Below are 23912 nucleotides of genomic sequence, written 5' to 3'. Positions count from 1 at the left end.
GTGGCATTCTATGAGGCTTTGCTTTATTCAAGATTTTAATATTTTATATAACACATAGAAAGTTTGCCAGTTGGGTTTGTGGGGTGTCTGAAATTAGAAGAGGGTAGAAATCTTACTAGAAACCACATGGAAATTTAAAGAAAACCAGCCAGGTAGGAGAATTGAGCCTGATTTAATAAGATCCAAACATGCAAGGATAAATGCAAAGGCCTGCATTTAGAATTTAAAAAAATCTGCACAAATGAGGGGCTGGTAAGACCTGCCCAAAAAACTGTTTCTATAAGCAAGACCTGGGGCTGTGAGTTAATTTCATGCTCAAAATGAATGGGTAACATTTTTGCCAGAAAAGATAACATTTCATTGGCTTATATTTAAGGGACTGGGGATGAACTCACTGTACTTTGCTCTGGTCAACCTATTCTTGGGAGAGTGTGTTCAATTCTGATTTTTATCTTCTAGATTGGATATCAATAAACTCTGGGACATCTATGTGACTAGGATTTTCTATTCAGCAAAAATGTTTCTGAATTCCTCTTATTAGGTAGACACTGTTCTAGATACTAGGGACATAGTCACAAACAGGAGTTAAACATGGTGGAGTTTCTGGAAAGGGGATAATTAATCTGGAGATTATATGGGGCTCCTTGCTAGCACACATCTGTTGAACAGCTGACATGTGAAAAAGAATTAGCCTAATACTATGTGGCTCCAGGGGGATTAGGCAGAAGTTACATGGATGCAGCTTTCAGTTACAGCATCTGTTCACCAGTGGAGAGTGTGGCCTTGGGTTGGGGAGTAACTTGTCATTTTCCACCAGAGGTAGAAATACATCTGTCAGGGTGGATGATGTAATGCAGAAGACACTTAGCACAGTACCCAGACACTTCACAGGTGCTCAGTCAATGGAACAAAATAGTTGTACAGGGCTTTCTTATATCTTTTGGGAGTATGTAATAGATGATTCTAGAATTCTAGAGAACAGGAATTTTACCCATAATTTTTTCTTCTGTGCACACCACAGAGTTTAGGGTATGGTTGGTGACGTTTATTTCTTTTATTTTTTAAGTATATTTATTTATTTTGAGAGAGAGAGAGAGAGAGAAAGAGAGAGAGAGAGTACAAGTGGGGAAGGGGCAGAGAGAGATAGGGGAGAAAGAATCCCAAGCAGGCTACATGTGCCAGTGCAGAGCCTGATGCAGGGATTGAACTTTGGAACCATGAGATCATGACCTGAGCCTAAGTTGGTTGCTTAACTGACTGAGCCACCCGAGTTGGTGGCCTTTAAATATTAAATATATGAATAAGAGATTTTTATAATCTCTAAGATTGTATATTAATAATTATAATGTTAAAGAGGAATCATTTATAGTTCAGAAATCTCATTTCTAGTTCTATTTTTAGTGACAATGACATTTGACATTACATTTTTCCAACATTTTTTTTATCCTGTTACTTAAAATCTCAGTCATTCTCAGGAGCACACAGATCTTTTTGTCATTTCATAGAATGTCAACATTCATTGCCTTGTGGATTTACTTAGAATTTATAGAGGATCCATAATTTCATTCTCTAAATCAGGTAAGATTCTTTCAAAACTCAGCTCATTCTATTAAAACCTGCATTATTCTGAGCCACACAATATATCTTTCTCATTTATGAAGCCATTTTGTTTCCAGAGGTTTATGTCTGATTATTCCTTTTCTTCTGAAAATAAACTATTATTTTCAACATCCTTTCTAATCATTCTTCTTTCACCACCACCCCTAAACTCATTTTGGAAATAATTGATTATTTCCAGTTCTCTCAGAAGCTGGATAAATGTGTCAATGTTAAATATCATAAGATTCCTTTACCATATCTTGAGTTGTTACTGTGTGCCAGGGGCCGTAAACAGCTTTCCTCCTTTAAGGTTCCTGACTACTGTCTCATGTGGGTGTTTTTATTCCCAATTTACAGATGAGGACATGGAGGGTCAGAGAAAGTAGATAATTTCACCAGAGTTATACAGCTCATTAGCGAGGGAGCTAGGGTTTGAACCCACTTCTTTCTCTTAGTCCCACATTCAATGGATTCCTCATGTCAACTAGAATTTCAGATTGAAAGTATAAACATGTAAAAAAGAGAAATGGAAAATTGGGCTTTGTTTAGAATGAGGTTTATCTTTATCAAGTAAATTGCATAGCTCCTTTGTACAAGTAACTATAAACAAAGAGATTCAAAAGGCTGATAGCTCTGAAAGAGTGCTCAAGTCTTTAGGGTTAAGTGACTCACAGACCAATCAGAAAGTTTCTTCTAGAGGTTTCAGGCCAAACTCATGGTTTTGGGACAAGGAGTGGCATACTGACTTGCTCAAGACCACCTACCTGGTTAACCACACAAAGAGGACAAAAGGCCAGCCTTCTAGATTTCTGGACTATCAGACTATTTCTGGGGAACTTTGAGTGAAATCATGAACATTTTCTGGTGAATGAAAGCTCTACCCAAACATAAGACACAACAGAAAGGATACATTTTGATAGTTTCAAGCTAAAAAAAAAAAAAAAAAACCAGAAAGAAAGAAAAATCTTGGTGTAAGATCAAGCAAGTGTTTATAAAGCATTTCTGAACTCCTTGGAGAAAGGTACTTTCTAAATAAAAGTTTCATTTGATCATTTTGAAATGTTTATTTTAGGCAAGGATTCTTTTCATAAAATATTTACACATGCCCTAATACAAACATTCACATTAGTATGTGCTAAAGATCTGAAATTTACCTAGCCAAAATTATTTGCTTTTCTGGGTCCATACAGCAGGATTTCTAGAAGTCCAAAAGAAATAAAGGATCTCCTTACAAATCCTGTTAAAGCATCAAATAGGAATTTGGAAAGGGCAGTTCTAAAAAAAGGCTCATTTAGAATAAGAACTTCCTTAAGATCTTGACTTGAAGTCTACACTAGCTCAAACACCTGCAAAATGAGCAAATAAGGTATAATTTCCTCAAGACATTATGCCAAAATCTTGCTAAATTCTTTTTACTGCCAAGGACTCAGTTAATGTTTCAAAAAATGAAGCACAACAAGTTTCAGCATTTTTCCCCTGGATTTCCAAAAGAGAGAATAGATTTGGGAATTGCTGTGTTATCAAAAGAAAACCAATAAGGAGTAAACTTCTGCCTTTATTAGAGGCGATTCTAGAGGTGTCAGAGTATCCTTGATGTTGGCAGTAAGCCCTGTGGTAGGTATATTTTGAATGGAAAGCAACCCCACCTGTTCGTTTTGAGCTTATTTTGAATAAATCTCCTGGGAAATCATAAAGAACAAGCTCTTTGTGATAAAAAGGAAATCTCACTGCCAGAAGTCCCATGATACAGCAGAAAGAGCATTAGGAGAATGTAGCAGGATTTCTAGGTTCCTCCATCTTTGCTGCCTATCAAATCGTGTGTCCTTAGGTAACTCACTTATCTGGCCCTCAGTTTCTCCCTCTGGAAAATGAGGGCGCTGGACAATTTCTGAGTGTTCTTTCATCACTGTCCTTTTCTGGTGATTTAGCTGTAGGTTTTTCACACCCTTCTCCTGAACCCACCTCCCAGAGGCAATATATCCTCAGGAGTTACAGTTTCTGTCTACCCTTGCAAATGGTATTTATAAAGCAAGAGGTGCATGGGTCAAGTTCCTATCCTTTTCATCACTTTTCTTCTATGTTGGAAACTATCTAGTAAAACTTCCTTTGTGGTAGCCTTATCAAAGTTTTTTTTGTGCTCTCTTTCAGGAAAGAAAGTGGCAGTCACTTAAAACTGTGTAAGGTGGGGGCCCCTGGGTGCCTCAGTAAGTCAAACGTTGGACTCCTGATTTTGGCTCAGGTCATGATCTCAAGGTTCTGAAGATGGAGCAGGCTCTGTGCTGCTCTTCCTCTCTCTCTGCTCCTCCCCTCCTCATGTGTGCTTTCTCTGTCTCTCTCTGTCTCTCTCTCTCTCTCAGAATAAACAAATCAACTTAAAATACAAACAAACAAGAAAACTAAGTAAGGCAGGTTCATTTGACTTCTTAAGAAAATCAACTTATTCAGCTTTGCAGCCGGCTCATTCTAATGATGCAATAATGACAAGACCTAAATGGTAGAGTGGGTTTTGGCAAGGGCTTACAATCTTTTAGCCTCAGTTGGGTTTATAAAACATGATTGAAAGTAATGAGGCCCATTTATTTAAGAGTGGTCTATGATTGAGACTTTACTCTCTGGCTACACACATAGAACTAATTCGGTCTTTGGTTCCAAATTGGCTTAACAAATTGAGTTGGGTGAAAAAAAAACCCAAAAAACAATTGGTTACATTTTTAAAAAGTGCCATTCACCAAAAGAGTTGATCTGGTTGTACATGTCAATAAATGCTTTTCAGTCCATGGATCAAGACTGATTGGCACGTTGTGAGGTCAATGCATTGGCTCATGGACAGCATAAAAAATACCAGAGGCGCCTGGGTAGCTCAGTCGGTTAAGCATCTGACTTCAGCTCAGGTCATGATGTCACTATTGGTGAGTTCAAGCCCTGCGTTGGGTTCTGTGCTGACAGCTCATAGCCTGAGCCTGCTTCCAATTCTGTCTCCCTCTCTCTGCCCCTCCTGCTCATGCTCTGTCTCTCTCTCTCTCAAAAATAAATAAACCTTAAAAATTAAAAAAAATATATAGTAAAATAGACTAGAATAGGAAATATCAGGGTATATCATAACGGTATCAATTTGTGAAAATTAATTTATTCATATAGAGAGTATATATATATATATATATACACACATATATATGTATATATGTGTGTATATATATGTAAATATATATGTGTGTGTGTGTGTGTGTGTGTATATATATATATATATATATATATATATATATATGTATGTATATATATATATACACGCATATATGGTCCTGGTCTCAATGTGATTTTTACTTGTCACTCTAGGTCTGGTTAAGAAAAGATGACATTCCTGGGGTGCCTGGGTGGCTCAGTACTAAGCGTCCAACTTCACTCAGGTCATGATCTCATAGTTCGTGAGTTTGAGCCCCACGTTGGGCTCTATGCTGACAGCTTGGAGCCTGGAGCCTGCTTCGGATTCTGTGTCTCCCTCTCTCTCTGCCCCTCACCCGCTCACACTCTGTCTCTCTCTCTCAAACATAAATAAACATTAAAAATTTTTTTTTTAAAAAGAAAAGATGACATTCCTGGGGAAACAAATTCTAAGAAGGAAATTGTTGTGCATTGGGTTTATTGGGAAATGCAGAATAAGAATGGCATATGTAAGAATGAGAGGGAGGCAGAATTGGGCAGAAGAAACTGAACAGAGATGCAATCACACCAGAGGTCTCAGTTGATCCCAATGGGGAGCTCTGGAGCTTTGCTTCCCCTGCAGAATTGTCTTAAACTGAGGAAGGAGGTAAGGTCTTTGTACCCTCCACCCCCACTGCCTCAGCCAGATATTGGATATGGGCTGCTCCCAGACAAGAGATGTTACGGTGGGTGAGGTAGTTCTCTTTCCTGGCTGAGGGCAGTTCCAACAGAGGGACTCTGCTCTGAGCAGTCAGCAGCCTTCACAGCTGGAGGAATGAGTGTCTGGGTGCCGAGGGGGGCCACCTGGGGGGGCACACACCGCCTCTACATGGCCACTACCTAGACACAGCCTGAATCAGACTACCCCAGCTACAGAACAGGGTTCTCAACCCCAACATTATTGAAATTCAAGCCTGGATGTTGTGGGGTCTATCCTGTATTGCTGGATGTAATAAAGAGTCCGATTCCATTTTTGATGGTTGACCAGTGACAACCTTCAAGCCCCACCATTCCTCATTGCCCTTTTGTCTCATGTCTGAACAAGCCCTAAGAGAACTAGGATGTTCCTTCCCTTGGCTCCAGCAGGGAAGTTCAAATCAGTCAAACCGGGACCTGTGGATGGGAATCCTTACCCTAGCTTCACCTCCTGACTACAATAAAAACCCACACCATTTTCTAACTGGCTTGGGAACCTGCCCTGCATTCTCCAAGCAGTTTCATTATGTGAGCAATAAACCTTTTCATACTCTCTTGGTGTGTGTGTGTTGGGTGCTTGTGCACGTGTGTGTGCATGTGTGTGCATGCGTGTACATGTGTGGCATCACTCTTAACATCTGAACCAAAATTTCGACCTAGGATATTCAACAGCATCCCCATTCTCTACTCAGCAGATAACAATAGTACCCTTCCCCCTCCAGGTTGTCCCCAGACATTGCCAGATGCCCCTGAGGGAACAAATCTTGAATGGTTGAGAACCACTCCTCCAAAGCATAAGTAAACTTTTGCTAAATGGGTAATTGATACCAAGTTTGCAGTGTGCTGTGTTCTAAGTATTTTTCTGTGATATCCATCAAAGACCTGTAGTAGTTCTGTATTCTCATGACTCAACAGGATGGTAAAGATATTTCATGGGTTCTGTGTGATTAGTTAAAATGTCTGATTTCCTATTTCCAGCCTTACCATAAGGTCAGAGTGGGTGGTCTGGTGAGAAAACAGACTGGAGGCTTTAAACTTTGATTGTTTTATTCATGGGACATATTAGCTCCTTCTTTGGAAGGCACATAAAATCATTTAGGCCCAGTTAAATGGGATAATATGGTGATTTGCATTTGCCTGCCATTGAAAAAAGCCTTTCTACGAAGTAGGAGTGAAGCCGAATGGTATAGTTGGATTTAAATAACTAAAGTCTGACCTCCCGTCTTGGGAGTGAAAGGGCGGGCCTACGCCGGCCGACTCCATCTTGTTCTGTGTCCTTCACCTTGACCACACCTCCTCCCCTTGAGTAACCCCCCCCCTCACCTGTCTAACAGGACTCGGACCCTTCCCCAGCCAATCGGCTGAGGCCACAGCCGTTACCTCACCAACTGCCCCTGGGCCCCAATAAAACCTTTGTCCTTTTGAAACTCGCTCTCTCTCCCTGGTATCTCACCGCTGCGTCGGTGCAGGTAGGGGATTGAGCTCGAGCTAGCTCGAATAAAGGTTCTTTTGCTTTTGCATCGGACTCGGCTCCCTAGTGGTCTTTGGGGATCACGAATTCTGGGCATAACATTTGGGGGCTCGGCCCGGGATCCCCAAGACCCCTGAGGGACCCCCGACCCGGAGAGCCTGACTGGCCACGGTTAGTGTCTGTCTGTTTGTTCTGTCTTTTCTGTGTGAGCTCACTTCTGGAGTTCTGGTAGTGCCCGACGCGGTCTAAGTGGACGCACTGGAGGACCACGGGCCGGGAGTTTCGGAAGACGTTCCGATTCTCCCTTCTGGAGGGACGTGGAATCCCCTCAAAGGTCTGAGACGAGGCGGGTCGCTCCCGCTGGTCGGCGTGAGGCCGTCGTCTTTGGAGGGACGTGGAATCCCCTCATCGGTTTTGGAGGGACGTGGAATCCCCTCAAATGTCTAAGCTAGCTTTCAGTTTTGCTTCCATGGAGTTGAAAGATTTTCTAGGGGCCCTCTGTTTGTCTGTTTTTGTGTTTCTCTGTTTTGTTCTGTGGACTTACTGGACGGACGTTATGGGACAGACTCAGACTACTCCTCTAAGTATTATGATTGATCACTTTAAGGATGTGAGGGGAAGAGCTAACAACCTCAGTGTGGAAGTCCGAAAGGGTCGGTGGCAGTTTTTTTGTTCTAGCGAGTGGCCAACTTTCAATGTCGGATGGCCACCAGAGGGGACCTTCGACCTCCCTACCATCCACCGAGTCAGGAGTATCATCTCTCAGCCTAAGACGGGCCATCTTGATCAGCTCCCTTACATTATCACTTGGCAGGACCTTGTGGAAGACCCACCCTCTTGGCTTAAACCCTTCCTAGCCCCGCTCCCTCCGGAGCCAAAACCCATTCTTGCTTTGCAGGGGACAAAGAAGAAGAAAAGTCTTATCCAGCCTTCAGCACCCCTCTACCCTGTCTTACAGGGGGGTACTGAAGAAGAATTAATTTTTCCTCCCTCGTATAACCCCTCTAGGATGCTGGAAGAACACCATCCTCCCCCTCCGGGGGAGGCAGATGCTGTTCCGAGAGCGGGAGGCGGAAACGCTCCAGTGGGAAGCCCGCCCTTCACCAGACAAAGGGCTCAGAGGGAGCAATCCGCCTCCGCCGCCGACTCCACTATTCTGCCCCTGCGAGCCACCGGACCCCCAGACGCGGAGGGGAACCAGCCCCATCACTATTGGCCTTTCGCCACTAGTGACCTCTACAATTGGAAAGCTCAGAATCCTAAGTTTTCCGAGAAACCGGCAGGGCTTATTGATTTATTAGACTCTGTTCTTTTTACCCATCAGCCCACGTGGGACGATTGCCAGCAGCTTTTGCAGGTCCTGTTCACGACTGAAGAAAGAGAAAGAATCGTCAACGAGGCCCGAAAACTAGTTCCGGGCACAGACGGGAATCCCACCACCAACCAGGCTCAGATAGATGCCTCCTTCCCCTTAACTCGGCCCCAGTGGGATTTCAACACGGCAGAAGGTAAGGAGAGGCTCCGGGTCTACCGCCAGACTCTAATGGGGGGTCTCCGAATGGCTGCTAGAAAGCCAACCAATTTGGCCAAGGTAGGAAATGTACAACAGGGAAAAGATGAATCTCCGGCTGCCTTTTTAGAACGGATCATGGAGGCATTCCGTACCTATACCCCCATGGATCCAGAGGCTCCGGAAAGCAAGGCAGCTGTTATCATGGCCTTTGTAAACCAATCGGCCATAGACATTAGGAGAAAATTACAGAAAATAGATAGACTAGGAGAAAAAAGTCTGCAGGACTTACTGGTGGTAGCCAAAAAGGTATATAATAACCGGGAGCTTCCTGAGGACAAGCAGGCCCGCGCCATGGCGACTGCCAGCAGTAAGCAGACTCGAGACCTGGCCAGAATACTACTAGCTACCACTGCTGACTCCCCTGAGGAACGAGACCGCCATCTCCGGCAGCTGGCAGACGACACAAGAAAAGGTAAAAGAACCACCAAGGGGGGGAAGCAGAGGCTGCAGAAGGATCAGTGCGCATACTGCAAGGAGATAGGGCATTGGGCCCGAGATTGTCTGAAAAGGGCCGGCGGGAAAGGAAGCAAGACTGATCGAGTAAAAGTCCTAGAGCTAGATGAACTAAGTGATTAGGGGAGTCGGGGTTCGGACCCTCTCCCCGAACCCAGGGTAACTCTTAAAGTGGAGGGGACCCCTGTTGACTTCCTTGTCGACACCGGAGCACAACATTCGGTCCTCCGCACCCCACAAGGAAAACTAGCCAGCAAGAAGTCCTGGGTACAAGGGGCAACTGGTATGAGCCAGTATTCATGGACTACCCGAAGAACAGTAGATTTGGGAACGGGCCGGGTATCCCACTCCTTTATGGTAATACCAGAATGCCCCTACCCGCTGTTAGGACGGGACTTACTGACCAAGATTGGAGCTCAGATAACTTTCAGACAAGGGGGGCCTCAGGTCACCGATGGCAAGGGCCACCCCATCCAGGTCCTGACCATGAAACTGGAGGATGAATACCTCCTCCACCAGGAGGCGCTCCCGAGAGAGGATATGGCTACAAGAATTCCCCTCGGTTTGGGCAGAGACTGGGGGGGGGGATGGGACTAGCCGCTCATAGGACCCCAGTCCTGGTAGAGCTCAAGCCAGGAGAGAGTCCGGTAAGGATCAAACAATACCCCATGTCACAGGAGGCCCGGAAGGGGATCCAGCCACACATCCGGAGACTACAAAGCCTAGGGGTACTAGTTCCTTGCCAGTCTGCCTGGAACACCCCCTTACTGCCGGTCAAAAAGCCTCACACAAATGACTACCGACCGGTACAAGACCTCCGGGAAGTAAATAAGAGGGTCGCGGACATACACCCAACTGTTCCCAACCCATATACTCTCTTGAGCTCCTTGGCGCCCTCCAGGGTCTGGTATACTGTACTAGATTTAAAGGACGCCTTCTTCAGTCTGCCGCTGGCACCCCAGAGCCAACCCCTGTTCGCCTTCGAGTGGCATGATCCGGAGGAGGGCTACAGTGGGCAACTCACCTGGACACGGCTACCTCAGGGATTCAAAAATTCACCCACCATCTTCGACGAGGCACTACACGAGGACCTGGGTGAGTACAGAAGGGAGCACCCTGGCCTCACCCTCCTACAGTACGTAGATGACATCCTGATTGCTACTGACACGGCCAAAGACTGTGAGCGAGGGACCCAGGACCTGCTGGCTACCCTGGGAGCTTTAGGGTACCGGGCATCCGCGAAGAAGGCTCAGATATGCAGGGAGAGGGTAAGTTACCTGGGATATATCCTGGAGGGCGGACAGCGGCGGTTATCAGATGCCAGAAAAGAAACTGTCCTAAAGATCCCTACTCCCACCTCCCGAAGAGAAGTGAGGGAATTCCTAGGATCAGCCGGCTACTGCCGCCTCTGGGTTCCAGGTTTTGCTGAGATCGCCAGGCCCCTATATGAAGCTACCAAAGAGGGGAAAACATTTAAATGGACTGAAAAAGAAGAAATTGCCTTTAATCAGTTAAAAAAGGCCCTCCTAAGTGCCCCAGCCCTGGGCCTACCAGACATTATGAAACCCTTCCACCTCTTTGTAGACGAACATAAGGGAATAGCAAAAGGGGTTCTAACTCAAGCCTTAGGCCCCTGGAACCGCCCAGTGGCTTACCTGTCTAAGAAACTAGACCCAGTGGCTGCCGGCTGGCCGCCATGCCTAAGAATTATTGCGGCGACAGCACTCCTAGTCAAGGATGCAGACAAACTGACCCTAGGACAGGAGATCTGGATCACAACCCCACACGCCATTGAAGGGGTCCTGAAACAGCCTCCTGATAGATGGATGAGCAATACACGTGTGACTCATTACCAGAGCCTCCTACTCAACCCTCCACGAGTGCGGTTCCACCCCAGTGCAGCCCTCAATCCTGCAACCCTGCTGCCCGACCCTGACCTAGGTGCTCCACTACATGACTGTGCGGGAATCCTGGAACAAGTACATGGATTCCGGATGGACCTGACCGACCAGCCCCTCCCCGATGCCGAGGCTACTTGGTTCACTGATGGCAGCAGCTTTGTGCGAGATGGACACAGGTATGCGGGTGCAGCGGTGGTCACCGAAATGGACACCGTATGGGCGGAGGCTCTACCCTCCGGAACGTCAGCCCAGCGAGCGGAGCTCATAGCCCTCACCAAGGCGCTGATGCTGGGAGCTGGAAAACGGCTTAACATCTACACAGACAGCCGTTATGCATTTGCCACAGCTCATATTCATGGGGCAATTTATCAGGAGAGGGGGTTACTGACGGCAGAAGGACGGACTATAAAAAATAAGCAGGAGATACTTAACCTGCTTACGGCCTTATGGCTTCCTGCCAAGCTAGCCATTATCCACTGCCAAGGGCACCAAAAAGCTGATAACCCAGTAGCTAGAGGTAATCGAAAGGCTGACCAGGCAGCCAAGGCAGTAGCCCTTACTCCAGTCCCCACCATGACCATACAACTACCAGACCCGGGAGACCCAGTTTTACCAGACCAGCCCAAATACTCCCAGGAGGAGTTACAGCGGATCAAGAAACTCCCCATGGCCCAGGAGATAAAGGGATGGTGGTATACACCTAACAAGGAGCTCGTGCTGCCAGACCGGCTCGGAGTCTCAATATTAGAGCACATGCATCGGTCTACTCACATGGGGGCCCGAAAATTAAAAGACTTAATCCGACATGCCGGAATCAAGATTCACCAACAGGACACCAAAATAGAGCAAGTTGTATCTGCCTGCAAGACCTGCCAACTCACCAACGCGAAAGCCACATCAAATAAAAAAGAAACCAGGCTCAGAGGCACCAGACCGGGAGCCCAATGGGAAGTCGACTTCACTGAAGTCAAACCAGGAAAGTATGGTTATAAATATCTTTTAGTATTTACAGACACCTTCTCTGGCTGGGTGGAGGCATACCCAACCAAGCATGAAACGGCTCAGACGGTGGCTAAGAAGCTACTAGAAGACATCTTACCCAGGTATGGTTTTCCTGCCATGGTAGGATCAGACAATGGACCAGCTTTTATCTCAGGTAACACAGGCAGTAGCCAAGGCGGTGGGGGCAAACTGGAAATTACATTGTGCTTATAGGCCCCAGAGCTCAGGACAGGTAGAAAGAATGAATAGAACCCTAAAAGAGACCCTTACCAAATTAACCATGGAGACTGGCGGGGACTGGGTGACTCTCCTACCGTACGCCCTTTACCGGGTTAGAAACACTCCTTACACTCTGGGTTTTACTCCCTACGAGATCATGTTTGGCAGGGCACCCCCTGTTATTCCCAGCCTTCGAGCTGAACTTCTTGCAGAGTTTAAAGATCAAGAACTTTTTCTTTCCTTGAGAGGGCTCCAGAGGGCGCACGAGGATATTTGGCCGCGCCTCCGTGCCATCTACGAGGCTGGCCCGACCCCGACACCTCATCAGTACAAGCCGGGAGACTGGGTCTATGTCAAGAGGCACCACCGAGAGACTCTCGAGCCGCGCTGGAAGGGACCCTACATTGTAGTGCTGACAACCCCCACCGCTCTCAAAGTAGACGGCATCACGACCTGGGTCCATCACACCCACGTTCAGCCAGCGGACCCCTCCTCGATCCGGAAGGACTTCGTCACGCGATGGGCCATCAGTCGGGACCAACACAACCCGCTCAAGCTCAAGCTCAAGCTACAGCACATTCGACCCACCTAATATTGGTAACTCTGTTAACTCTGCTTGTCATTGCTCATGCTACCGGGAGTCCCCACACCCCCAAAACATCACCTGGCAGATCATAGATACCAGCTCAGGGACAATACTTAATTAGACCTCCCAGAGCCACCCCAGGGACACATGCTTCCCAGAACTTAGCGTAAACTTCCAAACTGTTCCCCTTGTCACCATAAATGCAGCCGGTCCCATGATTGGGTCCGTAAGTTACATGACAAGGGGGGAATGAAAGGGCGGGCCTACGCCGGCCGACTCCATCTTGTTCTGTGTCCTTCACCTTGACCACACCTCCTCCCCTTGAGTAACCCCCCCCCTCACCTGTCTAACAGGACTCGGACCCTTCCCCAGCCAATCGGCTGAGGCCACAGCCGTTACCTCACCAACTGCCCCTGGGCCCCAATAAAACCTTTGTCCTTTTGAAACTCGCTCTCTCTCCCTGGTATCTCACCGCTGCGTCGGTGCAGGTAGGGGATTGAGCTCGAGCTAGCTCGAATAAAGGTTCTTTTGCTTTTGCATCGGACTCGGCTCCCTAGTGGTCTTTGGGGATCACGAATTCTGGGCATAACAGGAGCTATTACACAATTTTAAAGATTAGAAACTATGGAGAGCAAGAGAATAGAGGTGGCTCAGATGGAAGGAGTGACTTTTAAATGAGTATCTGCTGAATCTGCTGAGGATGTTTTTGCTAACAATTGTAGACCACAGAATCCCACACTTTGCCTTGGTTGCCTTAATTTTTAAATCATGCTTATGTTAAAATATCTGGGTTGAAATGAGGTGGAATGGCCTCACAATTATATTAGACTCACCCCATAGTTATTCCCAAATATTTATTTGGCATACCAGAAGACATCTTCCTCAGCTCTCATTTAGAAATTCGCTTTTGTTCATGGTAATGAATGATATTGTTTGCATGATTTTAAAATTAGGAACACTGCTATTTCAGTGGTGCCATTAACCAAAACTTTTAAGAGTGTAATTAAAAAAAATTAACTCATCTGTAAAGTACATTAATTTTGACACATACAAATGTAAGTTTCAGCCTTGCATATTTTGGTTTGGTCAATTCAAAGGTGATTTCATTGAGAAGAAAGTGGCTTTTATGGGGAAATTAACAACTCATCTGTGAGGAAGTCATTGCCTCAATTCTGGGCTAGTGTGCTAAGAATAAGCTGGGAGGTAGCATCAAGTCTAAAGAAAGTACAAGAGCTGGGAAACACTGTAGAAATCAGCGCAATGACCTCTCCCGTAGACAGGATTCTCTATATTGCTAGGAACAGGGGCCACTCACATTAGAGCAAGAGAATTGGACATTATATAAGGATTTGAAGAGGTTTCATGGAATCCAATTTTAGGACACAGACGTGACTTCATAGGAACCAGAAAGATGGCAGAAACTAGGTCTGCCTTTGCTATCACCTCTCAAAATTGCCTGTGCTTCAGATTTACTTCATTTTCTTGCTATTGCTATGGATTATTTTCTTCTGGCATTCCTCAGATTATCAGTGGTCCAAAACACTGGACTAACGGCAAGAGCTGACATGACTTTTCCTAACTTCACATTGTTACTGGCCTAGAGTCCCAAAGCCAAAATCTCTAGAGGAGTCTGATTGCCTCAGACTCAGTTATCTGTCTACCTATATTCCTATTGGCTGTGGCTACCTGGGCCAGCCCCTTGTGTAGCATTTGAATGGATAAACATCACAAACCAGGTACACTAGGCTTTCATTTTAAAGATGAGAGAGCTGAACGCCCGTGAGGGCGTGATTTGTCTTTGCTTATATAGCCAGTTATTGCTTGATAGTCAGTAATGGAAGTCAGGGCTCCTTAGTTCTCTCTAGTTCACATCACATTTTCCCCTCCCCTTTTTTAATCACCAAAGGTATATTATATCTGTCTTGTCTCTCTGGCCTTTCTTCCTAATTAAAGGGAAGGAGAATACCCTCAGACTAGGATACTGAGGCAAAGGGTGATTGGCAAGTTAGAGATACATCTAGGTTTTCTGCATTACTATTCTGCAATTCAGAAGGTTGTCAGTTCAATTTCTGTTAAACAGCTTTATTGAAGTATAGTTTACATACCAATACACCCATTTTTAGTGTACAAGTCAATGAATTTTAGCATATTTGCAGTTATAGAATTATCACTGCAGTCTAGTTTTAGGACATTTCCATTGCCTTATGCCCATTTACAGTTACCCCGCATTCCTAATCAGACCGTAATTAATTACTATTCTACTTTCTATCTCTGTATGTTTGCCTTTTCTGAACATTTCATAAGTATAGAATAACATAATAATATAATGAATTTTTTGTGCCTTTTTTTTCCACAAAGGATAATGTCTTTGGAGTTCATTCATGTTGTAGCATGTGTCAGTACTGAATTCCTTTTTATAACTACTAATATTCTATTATATGGATATACCACATTTTGTTTCTCTTTTCACCAGTTGGTGAATATTTGGTTTCTGGTTACTGTGAATACCGCTTCTGTGCTTGTTTGTATGCAAGTCTTTGTGTAGATATGTTTTCTTTTCTCCTGGGAATATACCTAGTAGTAGAACTCTAAATTATATGATAACTCTATATTTGACTGTTTAAGGAATTGGTAAATTATTTCCCAAAGCAGCTCCACCATTTTACACACCCACCAGCAACAAATGCAAGTTTCATTTTCTCTATAACCTCATCAACACTTGTTATTGTATGTCTTTTTTATTTTAGCCATCCTAGTGGATGTGAACTAGTGTATTATTATGATTTTGATTTGAATTTCCCTAATTACTAATGATTTTGGATATCTTTTCATGTGATTACTATGACCATTCATATTTCTTCTTTTTAATTTTTTTTAATGTTTATTATTTATTTCTGAGAGAGAGACAGAGTGCTAGTGGGAGAGGAGTAGAAAGAGAGGTAGACACAGAATCTGAAGTAGGCTCCAGGCTGTGAGCTGTCAGCACAGAGTCTGACGTGGGGCTCAAACTCACAAACTGTGAGATCATGACCTGAACTGAAGTTGGACACTTAACCAACTGAACCACCCAGGTGCCCTCATTCATATATCTTCTTTGAAGAAATGCATATTTAGACCTTTTGCTCATTTTTTGGGAGGGCTGCCTGGGTGGTTCAGTTGGTTAAGTATCTGACTTCAACTCAGGTCATGATGTTGCGTTTCTTGGGTTGAGGCCCCATATGGTGCTCCCTACTGGTAGCTCAGAGCCTGGAGCCTCCTTCTCTCTCTGCCCCTCCCCACTCACACTCTGTCTCTCTCTCTCAAAAATAAACATTAAAAAAATAAATAAATAAAAATAAACCTCTGCCCATTTTTAAAGGAGGTCTGCTACTAGGAATCAGAATAGATATTGGCTTAGTGGCAAGTGACCTATTTGTCCTTAATTATTAGAAACATTATCTTTGTCCTGTGTATCTTGTACTCGAGATGTGACAAATATCCAAATAATCTATGAAAAATGTTATATGTATGGACAAAATGCAATGGCAATGCAGAGGAGAAACCAATTCATCAGTATATAATATTAAATAATCATGTACTATAATAGTTTATAATAACTATAATACGTATATTAACTATAATAACATTATATATTATAGTTATATATCATGATAATGTAATTATTATATTATATATTTTATATGGTTTTATATATTATTTATATATTAATTATATATAACATTATATGTAATATTATATTATATATAACCATAAAATAGCTGCCAATTATGAAACTATGTGTGAGACAATGTGCTAAGTAATTTGCACATGTAATATTATTTAATTCCAATATTAATTTTACAGAAAATCTAACCCTGGATTTTCACATTCAAAAATTATGATATTGAAAATTGCATATAACTTGAAAATAATTTGAGAAATATATATTAGGTATCTACATACAAATCATCACGGATAACACTACAAAGAAGAATGTGGTCCTGTCTCTACAAGTCTAGAAAGAGAAAGGATATACTTACAAATTACCATTTTAAAAAGGCAGAATATTATCATATCCCTTTGAATAGCTAAAAAGCCATAGAAAAGAGAGAAATGATAACTTATGAAATTAGGAAAACCTCCCTAAAAGAGGTAGTAATTAAACTCTACATTGAATAATGTGGGCAATTTTAAAGATAAAAACAAACCTTATGTAAGGTAACAATTTATTGTTCATCCTTAGACAGTAGGAGAGAGAACAAAGAGAAAGGGGATCCTATTAATAAGTATGCTGATAGAACAGGAATAAATTGGGATGGTCCAGGGAAAATGGATGTGTGACCCTAGTCACTGGAGGGAAGTTATCATAGATTGAGGAGACAGGAGCAAAAACTCAAAGGTGGGAAAGGCGAAGGCCATTTAAGGAAACAGCATATGAAATGATGTTGCCATGCTTACCAGCACTCTGGTTCACAGAGGGCCATGTCTAACGGGTTCTGCCCTCTCCAATCTTGAGACATGAATCCATTTCTCCACCAATTCCCCACCCTCTAGGGACAACAGAGATATGGATGTTGGGAAGCATGGGAATTTGGGGACTTTCGATAATTAACGGTCAGTAAGCTGAACCCTAAAGGTCATCACCCACTCAATTGCCAATCCATTTTCTTTCTTCAGGTGGGTTCTTTTTCCTCCCTCCTACTTCAAGTACACCAGTTTCTTTACTCCTGCAGTCTAAGCTATATTTATAATCCCTCCTCCCCCTTTCTGGTCCAATTTTGTGTGTTTTTACAGAAGAGCAAACTCTGCAAGTTTTTCTGTCTACAACTTTTTGCCAGCTAATTAGTTGAGTCTTTGTTTCTGGTTCAGTGTGAGCTGAGGGATAAAGGTGAGTTATAACACTGCCAGTACAGTTAATCTAGTATGGTGGTTACTTACTTGTAACTAGGGCACTGGTGGTGGGACTGGAAAAATTCATGAAGGAAGGATACATTTGATTTCAATGGAATTCCCGTGGTACAGTTTCAAAATGTAGAACTTCACAGAAGTAGAAAAATTAAATTAATTTCCAACAAGGATTATAGAATAATGTCACACATGACAAAGGAACTAGGTATTTACTAGGGAGATCAAATTAAATCTCTGGAAAGTGAAGACAACTAAACAGATTTATTATGGATGAAAAATGGTGCCCCCCCAAAAAAAATTTTTAATACAATTTTGGTTAGAAGAAGTCCTGTGAACAAATTAGCAGCATTAAAAACTTGGGCCTAATTTTTATTTATTTATTTTTCTAATTTATATCCAAGTTAGTTAGCATATAGTGCAACAATGATTTCAGGAGTAGATTCCTTAATACCCCTTATCCATTTAGCCCATCGCCCCTCCCACAACGTCTCCAGCATCCCTCTGTTTGTTCTCCATATTTAAGAGTCTCTTATGTGTTGTCCCCCTCCCTGTTTTTTTTTTTTTAATTTTTGCTCCCCTTCCCTTATGTTCATCTGTTTTGTATCTTAAAATCCTCATATGAGTAAAGTCATATGGTATTTGTCTTTCTTTGACTAATTTTGCTTAGTGTAATACCCTCTGGTTCCATCTACGTAGTTGCAAATGGCAAGATATCTTTCTTTTTTATTGAAACTTGGGCCTAATTTAAAGAAATTTGACTTAGGACATCTTGAGCTATATCTTTCATAGAAGCTGCCCATGCACCTATCTAGACATCTATTACTTGACCTTCATCTTGAGAACAATCATATTTCATTAACTCCTTTGTTCTAAGGATTACATAGGTCCTTCCCATGAAGTACCACGAGGAAAACTGAATATGAGACATGAGATGGGATATGTGCATGTGGGATTTATTCCAAGATATTGCCTGAGAATTAAAAGCCTCCTAAAATTATATCCTGAAGAATGTTCAGCTAGTTTCCCATCTATCAACATTTTACTATGCATAATAAAACATAATATTCTAAGACTTCAGAGCCTATATAACTCTTATTTTCCAAATAAAATATTAATATTAAGTAGCTTTAAAGTAAAGTAGGACTCTTGTTTCCTGTGCTTCTAGAGCAATTTAATAAAGACACCATCGTAATAAAACAACAAGATTTCAAACATACCCACTGAAGAGCTCCAAAATGAAAAGAAATGATCTTTAATGTACACTAGGCTAATTAAAAAAAGAACTTGGTAATTTAAGGTTTTTCATTTTCATTGTAAGTCAAAGTATAATCAAGATAGTTAAAACAATATAATGAGATACTGATATTTTTATTCCAATGATGATCCTATCAAGCATGGATCAACACATTGGAGCCATCATTATTCCATTAAAAATGAATCAGCATTGAGTGTGTGTCAAAATTTATCACAATCTGATTATGAAGCCACATTAGCTATAGTTTATTTAAGCTGCTAGCACACAATAAGCTCTAGACAGATTCTTATTAAGAGCATAAATCCAACATGAAATTAATAAGTCTGTAGCATTACTTTAATAAATAAAGTTCTTTCTTTATGTCCTAAAGATTGTAGAATTTTACCCAAATGAAAAGCACTGGACTTCATTTGTCCAGTATTTAATAAATGAAGAAACTGAGATTTTTTAAGTTAATGATTTATCCAAAATCACACAACTAATCAACAATTGATCTAGAACCAGAATCCATCTGATAGAATAAAAATGAAATAAACAGGAAGTTAGGCTTGCAGGTTAGTCAAAGAGCTAAGACTTGTCTGTCTGTCTTCCGCACTGGAGTGCAAAATTATGTTCATTGCTGTATCGCCAGGATCTAGCATAATGTCTGGCATATCGGCAATGTTCAATAACTACTAAGTGCATACATGAATAAAATACCAATAGAACATATAGAAATAACTCTAATGTAAAGGAATAGGTAGCAGGAGTCCTAAGGGCACAGCAGGTTGAATACTCTGGGTGCTTATAAATCTTTGTTAGATTCCAAAGAGCACATGAAACTGTTGTTAACACCATTAGCTCGGACTCCACAAGTCTTGGGTCCTAGAGCCAGTCTTAACACAGTACCTATTTCTGTGATATTGATCAAACTATGTAGACTCTATTTTATTTGTAAAAATGGAAATGTTAGACCATAGAGACCAGACCAGTAATATAAATGAATCAAGTAGAATGAGGGCAAGGTGGTGAGGCCTGGGAGGGACTGTATCAATCTAGAAAGATGTCCTGTCTGATAGGGATCACCCCTTCTCAACCCAGCAGATTGTTTCCATTCAGGAATAAAGACTCAGTGCTGTCTATTCTTCACATTTTTGAGAGAAATCCAGATTTTTCCAACTTTTAGAGTTTTCTAACTTTTAAATGTTAGCAACTAATTCAAATAAAAAAATTGCTATCCAAACAAATCTGTCCCTGGACCAGATCTGACATATGGATTACTATTTTTTTTTTAATTTCTTTTAACATTCATTTATTTTGGAGAGAGAGACACAGTGTGAGTGGGGGAGGGGCAGAGAGAGAGAGGGAGACACAGAATACAAAGCAGGCTCCAAGCTCTGAGCTGTCAGCACAGAGCCCAACTCAGGGCCCGAACCCACACACTGTGAGATCATGACCTGAGCTGAAGTCAGATGCTCAACCAACTGAGCCACCCAGGCACCCCTGGATCACTATTATTTTATCCTAGACTGGATGATCTAATAATTAGATTCTAATAATCTCTAATTCCTTGTTTTGCTACATGTCTTATTCCTTGTTTTGCTAATTCCTTGTTTTGCTACATGTCTTAAACTAATATTGCCAAGCTTAGGAAATGATGCATTAATTTTGGAGTGACCCCTAATTTTCCCTCAAATATCTCTTAGTCAACTTGTACTTATGAGGTTTATGCTGACAATTTGCTATGCAGATATGGTCTATAATATCACAATATAAATATTGCTTCTGGGCATTTTCAAAGGGTAATTAATATTTGAAAATCAGGCTGAGATCTGGAATTGCTGCTAATCATAGACAGACAGACAGACAAAAGCTAATAGTTTGTCTTTATTTGGGTTTCTCTATTCAGTTTATCTTGCCATCTTTTTATGAACTGTTTTTCTGGAGAGTTTGCCTTTACTTCAATGTTGACAGCTTAGAACTAACTGGAAGAGGTTCTTGGCTTTCCCATCAGGCATTTCTTTCCCTGGTCTGGGTATCCATTTACAATGAGCTGACTGTTTTAGAATAGTAGATGTTTTTTATTATTGCTGACATAGGTCTGGGTGTTTTTTCCCCCACATTTGCACCATGTAGATTGATTTCTTTTATGTGTATTCAGCTAAAACTTGCATGCCGAAGAAAAATTGAATTTGTATGCCATTTGTCATTTTACCTGGCCATGTCTTTAAATAATGCCTTCCTTTTTTTTTTTTTACTGAATATTTGCACAAATAATTTATTTATAGAATTTATATTAAAGCAGCTTGGTTAGTGTATAACAGTACCTCCCATCCATTGACCTTGTACTATACTTCTCCCTATTTCCTTTTGTAAGACACAATTTTTAGGGGAGGAATTCATAGGCCTCCTTTTACTTTCCTGGAACATAGTCTGCCTTCACTCCTTCACTTTTTCTAGTATTTTTTGAACTAAAAATTTAAATAAAAGTGAACATAGAATAGCATGGTACGTGCTCTGAGTTAGATTGTTTAGGTGTGACTTTCATCTATTTCTACCACTTACTGTGTCACTTTGGGCAAGTTACTTAACTGTATCAAAGCTCAATTTCCTCATCTGTAAAATGGAAATAATAACAGGACCATTTCATACAACTGTTTTAATAATTAACTCTTAAAAGTAACAGTACATATACATAATAGTTACTAGGCAATAATTATTAGCTGTCATTTTCATTATCACTTTATTCTTTTTTAAAATTTATTTATTTATTTATTTATTTATTTATTTATTTTGAGTGGAAGAGGTACAGAGAGAGAGGGAGGGAGAGAATCCCTAGCAGGCTCCGCACTGCCAGCCCAAAGCCTGACACAGGGTTTGATCCCACAGACCATGCAATCATGACCTGAGCTAAAACCAAGAGTTGGATGCTTAACCACCTGAGCCACCCAAACGCTATTATTATCATTTTAAAATCTCTCTTAGGAAGGACAGCATTAAGGTACAAGTAGCATTAGGCTTCAATTTAGGGAATAACATTTATACTATACTGTCCCCTTTTCCAAAAAATCTCATCTTTACTCTCTTTCTTTCTTCTTGCCTTCCATTGTCCTTTCTCCCTGTTTTCTTACTCTTGCTCAGTCTTTAACTCATTCTTGAATATTTGAGTACTTCGTAAGTGCCAGGCATGGCAAGAAACAAGAAGACAGAGGGGATCCAAAAGACTCAGTCCTAGTTTTCTAGGAGCTTGCAGGATGTTGGGGGCAGGAGGCAACCATTAATCCAATAATGGCATGAATACACAATTCCAAACTGTGACAGCTAATCAAAATTGATGAACATCTTCAATTTATCCTTGTTTGAAGAACTGTGAAACATAATGACATTAGTAACTAATATTTAAGGTGTTTACTTTTTGTGAAGCACTTATGCTTACTTTATTTTTTTTTAACTCTATAATGGTGGTATGATGCAGATATTATCAATTCCCACTTCATATATGGAGAAACTGAGATGTTAAATGACTTGCTTATGGTCACACAGTAATCTTATTAAAAGACTTAAGGCAGGATCTTCTGTCTCCACACTCTACACTCTTTAATAATCTACAAAATAAGAATTTTTTTCCAAGATCCATTTATTCTCATATTACCCTCTCGTCAAAATGAAGGCTGAATTGCCATAGGGAAATATGGTATTGGCAGCATTTTCTAAGACAGAGACCTCTATTTTACCTGGAACTTTTAATGTTTCAGACTTAAGAGATAGAAGAAAAAATAATATCTAACATTTAATATTTTGCCCACTCTGCTTGTATACTTCAAGTTCTCCACAGGAAATAGATTTCACATTTAAACAGTGTGGATTTGAAATATATCTGAGGAAATATTTTTTTAATAATGCTTTTAAAAATATTTATTTACTTTTGAGAGAGAGAGAGAGAGAAATGGGGAGGGACAGAGAGAGAGAGGGAGACACAGAATCTGAAGCAGGCTCCAGGCTCTGAGCTGTCAGAACAGTGCCCGATGCGGGGCTCGAACTTGCGAATTGAGAGATCATGACCTGAGCCAAAGTCAGACACTTAACTGACTGAACCACCCAGGTGTTCCTATCTGAGGAAATAGAAAGGAAAAAACTTTTTACAAAATGTGGGCAATTAAGGGAAACCATAAAGGTTGGGTGAAGCTGTGAGGTGCTAATGCTCAAATCTGAAGAGGCAAGAGGATGAAGCAATTACTAGAACCTGGAAAATGTGACTATAGTAGGAGGAGGGGGCTCTGAGGAAGGAGCTGCCTTGTTTAATAGACTCTGCAGGAGTCAGAGGAACACGTACCCTGATCTCAATTTCCTCCTTCTATCATATCTTATAGAGGTGATTCCTGTTGATCACATCAAGCCCGAGGGTAAAGGAACTCTTTGATGTGATCTACAAAGTTAACTTCCCCGGGAAACAGAATGGGGCAGGACAGGCAAGGAATGAAGAAGAGATCTAGAGAAGCAAACAAAACTATTCAGCACCATCCATCTCTTTTCCCTTCAGTATCTATTTTTGTTCTTCTTCATGAAAAATTTGTGTACCCATACAAAATATTTCATTGTATCATATTTCATTTACTTATGGGTCTATAACACTATAGATATACTCCCACCTAAAATATAAAATTTTAGCCACCACTATTTCCTAATAATACCTAAAGGGGGAGAGAAAGAAACAATATAAAACTTGGCTTTAACACTCCCGTTTCTGTAACTTCCATCTTTCAACACCCATTTAAGGCCCCTCTTTTCCTCTGCAACTACCTAATGGACTGGATTCTTTAGAAAGCAGGGTGGCCCAAACCTTTAGTCCTGGGATCTGAATCTTTTCTGGCTCTGTCTGTATTACTTAGACTGCTGCTGTGTCCCATTCACTACTATTGAGGGGACACTAAAAAGTACTAAAAGTCAGTGAATCCTCTGGTTCCAAACATTGTCTCCCTTATTGCACGGCATAGCAGCCATCAATTTTCTCCTTGATAATGAAGATCAATCACTTTGCCAGGAGACTGATCCTCTTCTCTGAGTGAAGGGACTTCTTGATGGTAAACCCACAA

At 41.8% G+C, this 23912-nt stretch overlaps 1 protein-coding gene across 1 annotated transcript; it reads left to right on the top strand.

Moving 5' to 3' along the window:
- Positions 1–7520: 7520 nt before the first annotated feature.
- Positions 7521–12590, top strand: LOC122213415 (the record flags this gene model as incomplete). The annotated part of the gene is given in 4 exon segments (XM_042927539.1): positions 7521–9526; positions 9528–9570; positions 9572–12042; positions 12044–12590. Coding segments are annotated over 4 exon segments (5067 nt in total), but the record flags the coding sequence as incomplete, so codon positions are not given.
- Between the last annotated feature and the right edge of the window lie 11322 nt (positions 12591–23912).

The sequence above is a fragment of the Panthera leo genome, chromosome A2 (assembly GCF_018350215.1).
Source record: "Panthera leo isolate Ple1 chromosome A2, P.leo_Ple1_pat1.1, whole genome shotgun sequence".
In the NCBI taxonomy this organism is placed as follows: Eukaryota; Metazoa; Chordata; class Mammalia; order Carnivora; family Felidae; genus Panthera; species Panthera leo.
The sequence above is the reverse complement of the archived record's forward strand: the minus strand, read 5'-3'. Positions and strand labels throughout refer to the sequence as shown.